Source organism: Diorhabda sublineata, chromosome 4 (genome assembly GCF_026230105.1).
Source record: "Diorhabda sublineata isolate icDioSubl1.1 chromosome 4, icDioSubl1.1, whole genome shotgun sequence".
NCBI classification, from domain to species: Eukaryota; Metazoa; Arthropoda; class Insecta; order Coleoptera; family Chrysomelidae; genus Diorhabda; species Diorhabda sublineata.
In genome coordinates this window covers 35,402,905-35,416,161 of record NC_079477.1, presented here as the reverse complement: position 1 = coordinate 35,416,161, position 13,257 = coordinate 35,402,905, and the positions used below count along the sequence as shown (strand labels likewise).

The window sequence follows — 13,257 nt, the reverse complement described above, 5'->3', positions numbered from 1 at the left end:
AAAGCCCTGTAGATACTATACAGAGTGACTTAAAAAATTTTTATTGAAACTATATCAATTTCTGACGATTTTATTATTATTAGTGCTCAGTGGCTACTATACAGGGTGACTCAAAAGGTTTTTATTGAAACTACATCTATTTCTAAGGATTTTGTTTTCATTAAGGTCCTGTAGATACTATACAGAGTGAGTCAAAAAGTTTTTATTGAAACTATATCAATTCCTGACGATTTTATTATTATTAGGGCCCAGTGGCTACTATACAGAGTGACACAAATAATTTTTATTGAAACTATACCAATTTCTGACGATTTTATTACTATTAGTGCCCAGTGGCTACTATACAGGGTGACTCAAAAGGTTTTTATTGAAACTACATCTATTTCTAAGGATTTTGTTTTCATTAAGGTCCTGTAGATACTATACAGAGTGAGTCAAAAAGTTTTTATTGAAACTACATCAATTCCTGAGGTTGTTATTTTCAATCAGGCCCTGTAAGATACTATACAGAGTGATTTAAATAATTTTTATTGGAATTATATCAATTTCTAAGGATTTTGTTTTCATTAAGGTCCTGTAGATACTATACAGAGTGAGTCAAAAAGTTTTTATTGAAACTATATCAATTCCTGACGATTTTATTATTATTAGGGCCCAGTGGCTACTGTACAGAGTGATACAAATAATTTTTATTGAAACTATATCAATTTCTGACGATTTTATTATTATTAGTGCCCAGTGGCTACTATACAGGGTGACTTAAAAGGTTTTTATTGAAACTACATCAATTCCTGAGGTTTTTATTTTCATTCAGGTCCTGTAAATACTATACAGAGTGACTCAAAAGGTTTTTATTGAAACTACATCTATTTCTAAGGATTTTGTTTTCATTAAGGTCCTGTAGATACTATACAGAGTGAGTTAAAAAGTTTTTATTGAAACTACATCAATTCCTGAGGTTGTTATTTTCAATCAGGCCCTGTATGATACTATACAGAGTGGTTTGAATAATTTTTCTTGAAATTATATCAATTTCTAAGGATTTTGTTTTCATTAAGGTCCTGTAGATACTATACAGAGTGAGTCAAAAAGTTTTTATTGAAACTACATCAATTCCTGAGGTTGTTATTTTCAATCAGGCCCTGTAAGATACTATACAGAGTGATTTAAATAATTTTTATTGAAACTACATCAATTCCTGAGGTTGTTATTTTCAATCAGGCCCTGTATGATACTATACAGAGTGGTTTGAATAATTTTTCTTGAAATTATATCAATTTCTAAGGATTTTGTTTTCATTAAGGTCCTGTAGATACTATACAGAGTGAGTCAAAAAGTTTTTATTGAAACTACATCAATTCCTGAGGTTGTTATTTTCAATCAGGCCCTGTAAGATACTATACAGAGTGATTTAAATAATTTTTATTGAAATTATATCAATTTCTAAGGATTTTGTTTTCATTAAGGTCCTGTAGATACTATACAGAGTGAGTCAAAAAGTTTTTATTGAAACTACATCAATTCCTGAGGTTGTTATTTTCAATCAGGCCCTGTAAGATACTATACAGAGTGATTTAAATAATTTTTATTGAAATTATATCAATTTCTAAGGATTTTGTTTTCATTAAGGTCCTGTAGATACTACACAGAGTGAGTCAAAAAGTTTTTATTGAAACTATATCAATTCCTGAGGTTGTTATTTTCAATCAGGCCCTGTAAGATACTATACAGAGTGATTTAAATAATTTTTATTGAAATTATATCAATTTCTAAGGATTTTGTTTTCATTAAGGTCCTGTAGATACTACACAGAGTGAGTCAAAAAGTTTTTATTGAAACTATATCAATTCCTGACGATTTTATTATTATTAGGGCCCAGTGGCTACTATACAGAGTGACACAAATAATTTTTATTGAAACTATACCAATTTCTGACGATTTTATTATTATTAGTGCCCAGTGGCTACTATACAGGGTGACTCAAAAGGTTTTTATTGAAACTACATCTATTTCTAAGGATTTTGTTTTCATTAAGGTCCTGTAGATACTATACAGAGTGAGTCAAAAAGTTTTTATTGAAACTACATCAATTCCTGAGGTTGTTATTTTCAATCAGGCCCTGTAAGATACTCTACAGAGTGGTTTGAATAATTTTTCTTGAAATTATATCAATTTCTAAGGATTTTGTTTTCATTAAGGTCCTGTAGATACTACACAGAGTGAGTCAAAAGGTTTTTATTGAAACTATATCAATTCCTGACGATTTTATTATTATTAGGGCCCAGTGGCTACTGTACAGAGTGATACAAATAATTTTTATTGAAACTATATCAATTTCTGAGGTTTTTATTTTCATTCAGGTCATGTAGATACTATACAGAGTGACTCAAAAAGTTTTTATTGAAACTCTATCAATTCCTGAGGATTTTATTTGTATTAGGACCCAATAGCGACTATACAGGGTGACTCATAATGTTGTTTATTGAAACTATATCAATTCCTAATGATTTTGTTTATATTAATGCCCAGTAGCTACTATACAGTGTGGAAAAAATGTTTTTAAGCAATATTAGAACCAGAAGTGAACGAAATTATATATTAAAGAGCAAGTTTGAACCTATATATAGGGAGTGTTAATAAAAATAACCATTTTACGTTAATTTTTCGACTAAATTATTTACAGAACGACGATATGAATTATGATTTCTCATATAATTGGTTGATAATCACGAAAACTACGCAAGAAAAATGGAAAATTGAAAATTTACTATCCGGCGTTAAATTGAGGCTAGATTCGAAATTTCGTTTTGCCATAACACATAAACAAAACGAGATTCACGATGTTTTTTTGCCCGGAGTAGAAACTAACCTAAAAATTCGTAATTTTCGAAAAAATTTCTCATCGTTTTATGATATGAGAAAAAATTTGCAAGGGGTTTTGATACGTACTGGAAATAGGGTAAATCCCACCCTATTTTTGGATTATTTTCTTTTTAAATTAAAAAAAAATATTTCAGGAAAATTTTACATCGATTGAAGAAGAAGATTATTTGGATATATTGAGAACTAAAGATAGGGTTCAATTTCAAATATTCAATTTTCAAATTTTCGTCGTTTTAAAAGAAGCGCATCATTTTCAGTAAGTTTCTAACCTCAATTTTACCACAAATATTTTTTTATAACATTAACTTCACCCAATAGAAGATTTTTTACCTAATTATTAGTACTTTACCACATTTTTCTGTATAGTATTTGCAATTTTGGAATTTTTAACCCTTTACATCAAATCGATACGTATTTCCTGCCATTTAAGGGTGAAAACCACCCCTTAAAAACGAAAAAAAAGTAGTATAAGTTAAATATTTAATTACGTATCAAAAAATGTTAGAAAATGAACCCTTAGATAATCAACCCTTAAATTTAGAACATAAATATAAAGTAGAATCCTATAGACGTATTTTGACTATCCCCCGTATAATTATTTTCGTAATTAACGAAAGGTTTCGAATTAAATATTATTTTTTAACGAAATTTTAGTTTCAATTTGACCCGCAGACACGTCTGGTTCGGGAACGAGTCCTCGGGAATCGACGGCGGCTTGAGTCAATTAGTACACGAAAGAAAAATCGATATCAGTACATCCGGAGGTTATTTACGACCGGCCAGAATCGATTATTACGATTTTTTAATGCCGCTGTATAAATTCAGGTACCATCAACGAATAAATTCGTTTTAGGAATTATTAAGTTTCATATTTTTCAGGTCCGCTTTCATTTTCGTCAATCCCGATCGAACCGGACCCGGTTTGGAAATATTGAAACCGTTTGCGATCGATACTTGGTATATCCTAGTACTATCTCTAATAATAATCGGTATATCGATATATTTGACGTTTCGATTCGAATCCAAATCGAAATATAGTTTGTGCAGCTCGATGTTAGTCACCATTTCAGTTATATCTCAACAAGGTATTCAGAATGTCCTAGCTTAGAGCTTATCGGTGTCGAGTACTAGATCAAATTGAACAACTATAGTTTCTGGCGTGTTCTGGGTCGAATAGAGCTGTTCTATAATGTTCAGTGCCGATTAGAGGTGTTCTGGAGTGTTCTGTGCTGAATAGAGTTGTTCTGGACTGTTCAGTATTGAATAGAGTCGTTCTGGACTGTTCTGTATTGAATAGAGTCGTTCTGGACTGTTCTGTATTGAATAGAGTCGTTTTGGAGTGTTCTGTGTTATCCTGAGACGAGTACTAGATCCAGTTGAACAACTAAAGCTGTTCTGGAGTGTTCTGTGTTGAATAGAGTCGTTCTGGAGTGTTTTGTGTTGAATAGTGCTGCTCTGGAGTGTTCTATGTTGAATAAAGTCGTTCTGGAGTGTTCTGTGTTGAATAAAGTCGTTCTGGACTGTTCTGTATTGAATAGAGTCGTTTTGGAGTGTTCTGTGTTATCCTGAGACGAGTACTAGATCCAGTTGAACAACTAGAGCTGTTCTGGAGTGTTCTGTGTTGAATAGAGTCGTTCTGGATTATTCTGTGTTGAATAGAGCTACTCAGGAGTGTTCTGTGTTGAATAGAGTCGTTCTGGAGTGTTCTGTGCTGAATAGAGCTACTCTGGACTGTTCTGTATCCAATGGAGCTTCTCTGGAATGTACTGTGCTAACCTGAGTCGAGTACTAGATCCAGTTGAACAACTAGAGATGTGTTGCAAAGTTCTATGTTGAATAGAGTCGTTCTAGACTGTTCTGAATTGAATAGGTCGTTCTAGACTGTTCTGTATTGAATAGAGCTTCTCTGGAATGTACTGTGCTAACCTGAGTCGAGTACTAGATCCAGTTGAACAACTAGAGATGTGTTGCAAAGTTCTATGTTGAATAGAGTCGTTCTAGACTGTTCTGAATTGAATAGAGTCGTTCTGGACTGTTCTGTATTGAATAGAGTCGTTTTGGAGTGTTCTGTGTTATCCTGAGACGAGTACTAGATCCAGTTGTACAACTAGAGCTGTGTTGCAAAGTTCTATGTTGAATAGAGTCGTTTTGGAGTGTTCTGTGTTGAATAGAGCTGCTCTAGAGTGTTCTGTGCTGTATGGAGTTGTTCTGGAGTGTTCTAGACATGAATCTATTCCTATGTTTTTAGGTTCGTCAATTGTTCCTTCAAGAACCGGCGGTAGGATAATATTTTTAACTTTATTGATAATGTCGATGATGATTTATAACTACTACACATCTAGTTTAGTTTCTTCTTTACTGAGTAACGTTCCTCGACCAATGAAAACGATAAAGGAACTATACGAAAGCGATCTAAAGGTACATTTAGTGACGTAAATCTGGAAAATTTATTGTTTTGATTTCAAGATACACCCGCTTTATTGATATCACCAAGGCATTTGTACATGTGCGCTTTCCTATATTACGTCTATTTCAACTAAATATTACCAAATTTCATCGAAATCGTGCTTATAACTTCCTCTTAGATGTATACATCGTTTTAACGATCCCACAAAGGCATTCGACCATGTTTTTTTGTATATTTATTATCATTTATATAAAATCACGTTACAACATTTTTCTCATGAACCTAGATGTTTGTTTATTGATATTAATCAAGCGTTCGTACATGTTCTTTATCTCTCAGATGTATACATCGTTTTAATGATCCCACAAAGGCTTTCGACCATGTTTTTTTTTTGTATATTTATTAGAATTTATATAAAATCACGTTACAACATTTTTCTCACGAACCTAGATGTTTGTTTATTGATATTAATAAAGCGTTCGTACAAGTTCTTTATCTCTCAGATGTATACATCGTTTTAATGATCCCACAAAGGCATTCGACTGTGTTTTTAATACGAGAATATCAACATAAACCTTCTCGCAGATCAATATTTCGATTTATCGATATCACCAAAGCATTTGAAGACGTTCGTTTGCTAAATTTCGTTGTACCGATGACCGAATTTCATTTTGCGTTTCATAATAGCGAATTTCAGGTAGCTATAGAGCCTTTACCGTACCTGTTCAGTTATATACTTCAACACAAAGACGATCGTTTCATAAGTTTATTGAACAGGACGAAAATCTACGAAAAGGGCGTTCTGAACGCCGCCACCGCCGTCCGGGGCATAGAGAAAGTTAAGGGGGGCACGCACGCTTATCTAACCGAATTATCTACGGCGTTTTCTTGTCTAGCTGATTCAGATCAGGACGTCGTGTGCGATTTGGCGGACATTATATTCATACCGTTCGGAGATATCGGATTGGTCGCTCAGAAACGTTGGCAGTACACGGAATTGTTCCATATCACGTAAGCAAAATCGCTTCTATCCAAATGATTCGATCTAATGAAATTTCAGTTTGAGGAAAATTTTATCCAGCGGCATTTTTCGAAGGATCGAAGATTTTTGGGTATCGAAAAGACCGAAATGTCTAAACAAAACGAGAATTAAGGCAGTCGGAGTACCCGAGCTATTTTTAATCTATCTAATATTCGTTATTGGTTTAATTATATCGTTAATAATTTTTTTAATCGAATCTTTATTACATAAATATCGTTAGATGTACTTTAGAATCACTAATATTGTTTCGCGCACTAATAAAACACCCTGTATAACGTAAATATTGCGTAATTATTTTCCCTTTATCCTTCTGTATTCTAAAATCGATTTAAACAAGCGGACGATTGAATTTCTGTTTACTGGGTCCCACCTTTTATTGTAAAGGTCTCCCATTTAGCCAGATTTCACTTAAAAGGTCCCATCTTCACATAAAAAGTCCCTCATTTAGCTAAATAACTCTCAAAAGGTCCAATCCCCAATCCCCCTTTACACAAGAGGTCCCTCATTTAGCTAAATTTCTCTCAATAGGTTCAATCCCTAATAGCCCTCCACATAAAAGTCCCCCATTTAGCTTAATTTCACTTGAACGGTCCCATCTCCGATCGCTCTTTACATAAAAGTCCCTCATTTAGCTTAATTTCACTTGAACGGTCCCATCTCCGATCGCTCTTTACATAAAAGTCCCTCATTTAGCTTAATTTCACTTGAACGGTCCCATCTCCGATCGCTCTTTACATAAAAGTCCCTCATTTAGCTTAATTTCACTTGAACGGTCCCATCTCCGATCGCTCTTTACAAAAAAATGCCCTCATTTAGCTTAATTTCACTTGAACGGTCCCATCTCCGATCGCTCTTTACATAAAAGTCCCTCATTTAGCTTAATTTCACTTGAACGGTCCCATCTCCGATCGCTCTTTACATAAAAGTCCCTCATTTAGCTTAATTTCACTTGAACGGTCCCATCTCCGATCGCTCTTTACATAAAAGTCCCTCATTTAGCTTAATTTCACTTGAACGGTCCCATCTCCGATCGCTCTTTACATAAAAGTCCCTCATTTAGCTTAATTTCACTTGAACGGTCCCATCTCCGATCGCTCTTTACAAAAAAATGCCCTCATTTAGCTTAATTTCACTTGAACGGTCCCATCTCCGATCGCTCTTTACATAAAAGTCCCTCATTTAGCTTAATTTCACTTGAACGGTCCCATCTCCGATCGCTCTTTACATAAAAGTCCCTCATTTAGCTTAATTTCACTTGAACGGTCCCATCTCCGATCGCTCTTTACATAAAAGTTCCTCATTTAGCTTAATTTCACTTGAACGGTCCCATCTCCGATCGCCCTTTACATAAAAGTCCCTCATTTAGCTTAATTTCACTTGAACGGTCCCATCTCCGATCGCTCTTTACATAAAAGTTCCTCATTTAGCTTAATTTCACTTAAATGGTCCCATCTCCGATCGCTCTTTACATAAAAGTTCCTCATTTAGCTTAATTTCACTTGAACGGTCCCATCTCCAATCGCCCTTTACATAAAAGTTCCTCATTTAGCTTAATTTCACTGAACGGTCCCATATCCGATCGCCCTTTACATAAAAGTCCCTCATTTAGCTGTTTCTGTTATACAGGATCGTTTTTTAAATATTTGACGATCCAAACTTGAATTATATCTATTTTCCGAGATACAGGACCGTAGTTTAAGCAACTGTTTTCGATATACAGGACCGTAGTTTGATAATCTAACGCTCCAAATTGGAATCCTATCAACTTTCTGAGATACAGGACCGTAATTTGGTCGTCCGTTGGTCCAAATTCAAATCCCGTCGACTTTCTGTTATACAGGATCGTATTTTAAATATTTGACGATCCAAATTTGAATTATATCTATTTTCTGAGATACAGGACCGTAGTTTCAGCAACTGTTTTCGATATACAGGACCATAGTTTGATAATCTAACGCTCCAAATTGGAATCCTATCAACTTTCTGAGATACAGGACCGTAATTTGGTCGTCTGTTGGTCCAAATTCAAATCCCGTCGACTTTCTGTTATACAGGATCGTATTTTAAATATTTGACGATCCAAATTTGAATTATATCTATTTTCTGAGATACAGGACCGTAGTTTAAGCAACTGTTTTCGATATACAGGACCGTAGTTTGATAATCTAACGCTCCAAATTGGAATCCTATCAACTTTCTGAGATACAGGACCGTAATTTGGTCGTCCGTTGGTCCAAATTCGAATCCCGTCGACTTTCTGTTATACAGGATCGTATTTTAAATATTTGACGATCCAAATTTGAATTATATCTATTTTCTGAGATACAGGACCGTAGTTTAAGCAACTGTTTTCGATATACAGGACCGTAGTTTGATAATATAACGCTCCAAATTGGAATCCTATCTATTTTCTGAGATACAGGACCGTAGTTTGGTCGTCCGTTGGTCCAAATCCGAATCTTGTCGATTTTCTGTTATACAGAATCGTATTTTAAACATCTGACGATCCAAACTTGAATCCTTATCGAATATTTTCAATATTTATATCAGTAAAAATGATTCATCATAAAATATTTGATTACTTATAATAATTGTGAAAAAATTAATTTTGATTTTTTCAATTGAATTACATGTAATAAAAAAAAATAGATAAAGTTTTATATGAACCATAAAATTTAATAATAAAATCGTAGATTACGAGGGGCGGATCATATTTACACACACACCTAACACCAATAATAATGTTATTCTATTTAATTTGACTGAGGATGTTTGATCAGGTTCCGAAACTTTGTTTGTTTATAAAATCGTAGTTGGGGACGGAGGGAAGGTAAATAAAAAAGTTTTTTAGTGGTTCTTATCGTTTTTATTAATGATATATATCCTTGAAAATATTCTAGTAAGGATTATTGTAAATCGGAATACCGCCGACTGGATAATTGATAGGATTATATCCTGGTACCATTACTTGAACCGGTTGATCCGACCTTATAGGTATGAATTTATCCTTTCCCGCGGAAACGAAACGTTTCAGCGCCTCCTTGATTCTATAGAACAAATGTAGGCTCCTTAAGGACTCTTGGTTATCCCGTTCTAGTTCGAGGCTATCGTCCGCTAAAGCCCCGCAGATGCTTAGGATCAAAATTAACTGGAAAAGTTTTAAAATTAAAAAAAAAAAAATTCGCGAATGCTTTTCACGTTCCAAAATTATATTTTGAAATTTTTTAAGAGGATTTTTAATATTAGAAAAAATGAAATTCGTACTTACTATTGGAACAGGAAACATGATTCGAAATAATTAAAAAAATTTATTGGAAACGCTCGATTTTATGCGGAAAAAATGAATTTAAAAAAATTTATTACTTATTGTTTAAAATCCTATAAAAATATTTTTCCTTTAACAAGAATCTACGAGGAGAAATCCATATTTAAACGTTAATCTAATTATCTTTCACCAACAAGGTCCTACCTCAGTTATATTCGCTTTAAAAGGTCCCATCTCTAATTATCTTTTACCAAAAAGGTCCTGTCTCAGTTATATTTGGTGTAAAAGATGCAATCTTTAGTTATCCTTAATCAAAAAGGTCCCATCTTTAATTATCTTTTACCAAAAAGGTCCTATGTAAGTTTTATTCGGTTTAAAAGGTCCCATCTCTAATAATCCTTTACCAAAAAGGTACTATCTAAGTTATATTCGGTTTAAAAGGTCCCATCTCTAACTATCTTTCACCAAAAATGTCCCATATTCACTTATATTTTATCAAAAAGGTCCCATCTGTAATTATCTTTTACCAAAAAGGTCCTGTCTCAGTTATATTTGGTGTAAAAGGTCCCATCTCTAGTTATCCTTCACCAAAAAGGTCCCATCTCTAATTATCTTTCATAAAAAATGGTCCTACTTCAGTTACATTCGGTTTAAAAATGTCACATCTCTCATCTTGTGCCAATAGGGTCCCATCTTTAATTATCTTTTACCAAAAAGGTCCCATCTCTAATTATCCTTTACGAAAAAAGTCCTATCTAAGTTATATTCGGTTTAAGAGGTCCCATCTCTAATTATCTTTCACCAAAAAGGTCTCACATCAGTTATCCTTAATCAAAAAGGTCCCATCTTTAATTATCTTGTACCAAAAAGGTCCTATGTAAGTTTTATTCGGTTTAAAAGGTCCCATCTCTAACTATCTTTCACCAAAAATGTCCCATATTCACTTATATTTTATCAAAAAGGTCCCATCTGTAATTATCTTTTACCAAAAAGGTCCTGTCTCAGTTATATTTGGTGTAAAAGGTCCCATCTCTAGTTATCCTTCACCAAAAAGGTCCCATCTCTAATTATCTTTCATAAAAAATGGTCCTACTTCAGTTACATTCGGTTTAAAAATGTCCCATCTCTCATCTTGTGCCAATAGGGTCCCATCTTTAATTATCTTTTACCAAAAAGGTCCCATCTCTAATTATCCTTTACGAAAAAAGTCCTATCTAAGTTATATTCGGTTTAAGAGGTCCCATCTCTAATTATCTTTCACCAAAAAGGTCTCACATCAGTTATATTCTGTTTAAAAATGTTCCATCTCTCATCTTGTGCCAAAAATGTCCCATCTTTAATTATATTGTACCAAAAAGGTCCTATGTAAGTTATATTCGGTTCAAGAGGTCCCATCTCCAATTATATTTTACCAAAAAGGTCTCACATCAGTTATATTCTGTTTAAAAATGTCCCATCTCTCATCTTGTGCCAAAAAGGTCCCATCTTTAATTATATTGTACCAAAAAGGTCCTATGTAAGTTATATTCGGTTCAAGAGGTCCCATCTCCAATTATATTTTACCAAAAAGGTCTCACATCAGTTATATTCTGTTTAAAAATGTTCCATCTCTCATCTTGTGCCAAAAATGTCCCATCTTTAATTATATTGTACCAAAAAGGTCCTATGTAAGTTATATTCGGTTCAAGAGGTCCCATCTCCAATTATATTTTACCAAAAAGGTCTCACATCAGTTATATTCTGTTTAAAAATGTCCCATCTCTCATCTTATGTCAAAAAGGTCCCATCTTTAATTATATTGTACCAAAAAGGTCCCATCTCTAATAATGCTTTACCAAAAAGTTCCTATCTAAGTTATATTCGGTTTAAAAGGTCATATCTCTATTTATCTTTCACCAAAGAGGTCCCACCTCAATTATATTCGATTCAAAAGGTCCCATCTCTAGTTATCTCTTATCTATCAGGTACAATCTTCTTCTGAATATATATTTATACAATATTTTATTTTGAGGGTCTCATCTCTAGTTACTTTTTAACTAAAAGGTCCAATCTTGAAAACCGTTTTCTTGTAAAGGTCCCGACTCTATTCACATTACGTGGAAACTTGTATTTATTGGTTACTTCTGTTTGAAATGTTCCATCTTTAGTTACCTTTGATCTAAAAGGTCCCTCATTCAATTACGTTACATGTTAAAGGTCCCATCTTGAGTTACGTTTTCTTATGAAGGTCCCATCTCTATTAACGTTACGTATGAACATTTATTAATTGGTTATTTTATTTTCCCAAACGTCCCATCTCTAGTTACCTTCTAACTAACAGGTCCTTGATTTAGCTAAGATTCATAGTGAAGGTCCCATCAAGAGACGTTTTGTTTAAAAGGCCCCATATTTAACTACTTTACTCATTTAAAAAGCCCAATCTTTAGCCAGGACTCATTTGAAAGGTCCAATCTCTAGCTAGGAGGTCCCATCTTTAAGTATGACTCATTTAGAAGGTCCCAACTTTAGCTAAAGCTCATTAAGAAGGTCTGATCTTTAGCTAGAACTCATTTGAAAGGTTCAATATCTAGCTAGCGCTCATTTAACAGGTCCCACCTTTGAATAGGACTCATTAAGAAGGTCTCATCTTTAGCTAGAACTCATTTGAAAGGTTCAATATCTAGCTAGCGCTCATTTAACAGGTCCCATCTTTAAGTAGGACTCATTTAGAAGGTCCCACCTTTGAATAGGACTCATTTAGAAGGTCCCACCTTTGAGTAGGACTCATTTAGAAGATCCCATCTTTGATTATGAGTCATTTAGAAGGTTTTATTTTTAAGTAGGACTCATGTAGAAGGTCTCACCTTTGACTAGGACTCATTTAGAAGGATCCACCTTTAAGTAGGACTCATGTAGAAGGTCCCACCTTTGAGTAGGACTCATTTAGATGATTTCATCTTTAATTATGACCCATTTAAAAGGTTTTATCTTTAAGTAGGACTCATGTAGAAGGTCCCACTTTAAATGGGAGTCATTTAGAAGGTACCATCTTCAGTTAGGTCTTATCCTGAAGGTCCCATTTTCAAAATTCACTTTTGATGTGGTTAAGGCATAAAATAAAACCATATTATTCGTATTTCTCATAATTTTATTAAATTTTTTTCTCAAAAATCGAAATTTAAATGTTAATATCCTTGAGGATATCAGTAAGGATATGGACGGGGGTAGTTATTGGCATATGGATAAGTATTGACAGGTGGTGGTAGTGGGTAACTATTGACAGGTGGATAATAACCCGCATTCATTATCGGTACAGGAATGCCATTTATTATCGGATCCGATTTAGCCGATTTGAAACGTTTCAGTGCCTCCTTGATCCTATAAAACAAATGAAGGCCTCTTAGAGATTCTTCTTCCCCGAAATCTTCTTCCTTTTCCTGTGGTCTGGCGGTCGTCAAGGCGCAGACGACGGCTAAGATCAAAAATATCTGAAAAAAAGGACATTTTAAATCTGTCGATGTCATTTTTAAACTGTTTTTTTTTGGTTTGTTCTAGACCTTTTTGAAATGTTCCTGGAAGATTTTAAGTGATTTAGAACATTTAAAAATTAATTTTCAACATTTTTATGACACTAAGGAACATTTTAAACTGTTTGGGAACATTATAAACTGATTTAAGAAC

The 13,257-nt window shown here is 33.9% G+C and overlaps 2 protein-coding genes across 2 annotated transcripts; both read left to right on the top strand.

Moving 5' to 3' along the window:
- The first annotated feature begins 2,914 nt into the window (after positions 1-2,914).
- LOC130443370 (uncharacterized) lies at positions 2,915-3,991 on the top strand. Its single transcript, XM_056777943.1, has 4 exons — positions 2,915-2,959; positions 3,018-3,139; positions 3,538-3,708; positions 3,763-3,991. The coding sequence occupies exons 1-4, from the start codon at positions 2,915-2,917 to the stop codon at positions 3,989-3,991; spliced, it is 567 nt and encodes a 188-aa protein (XP_056633921.1).
- Positions 3,992-5,104: 1,113 nt separating this feature from the next.
- On the top strand, positions 5,105-6,611 carry LOC130443472 (ionotropic receptor 75a-like). Its single transcript, XM_056778125.1, has 3 exons — positions 5,105-5,301; positions 5,988-6,301; positions 6,351-6,611. The coding sequence occupies exons 1-3, from the start codon at positions 5,122-5,124 to the stop codon at positions 6,550-6,552; spliced, it is 696 nt and encodes a 231-aa protein (XP_056634103.1). The 5' UTR covers positions 5,105-5,121; the 3' UTR covers positions 6,553-6,611.
- Positions 6,612-13,257: the final 6,646 nt, after the last annotated feature.

Coding starts and splice junctions, on each gene's coding strand:
- LOC130443370 (XM_056777943.1), top strand. CDS start 2,915: ATGAGAAAAAATTTGCAAGGGGTTTTGATACGTACTGGAAATAGG. Junction 2,960..3,017: donor TGATACGTACTGGAAATAGG/GTAAATCCCACC, acceptor AAAATATTTCAG/GAAAATTTTACATCGATTGA. Junction 3,140..3,537: donor AAAGAAGCGCATCATTTTCA/GTAAGTTTCTAA, acceptor ACGAAATTTTAG/TTTCAATTTGACCCGCAGAC.
- LOC130443472 (XM_056778125.1), top strand. CDS start 5,122: ATGTTTTTAGGTTCGTCAATTGTTCCTTCAAGAACCGGCGGTAGGATA. Junction 5,302..5,987: donor TATACGAAAGCGATCTAAAG/GTACATTTAGTG, acceptor AGCGAATTTCAG/GTAGCTATAGAGCCTTTACC. Junction 6,302..6,350: donor ACGGAATTGTTCCATATCAC/GTAAGCAAAATC, acceptor ATGAAATTTCAG/TTTGAGGAAAATTTTATCCA.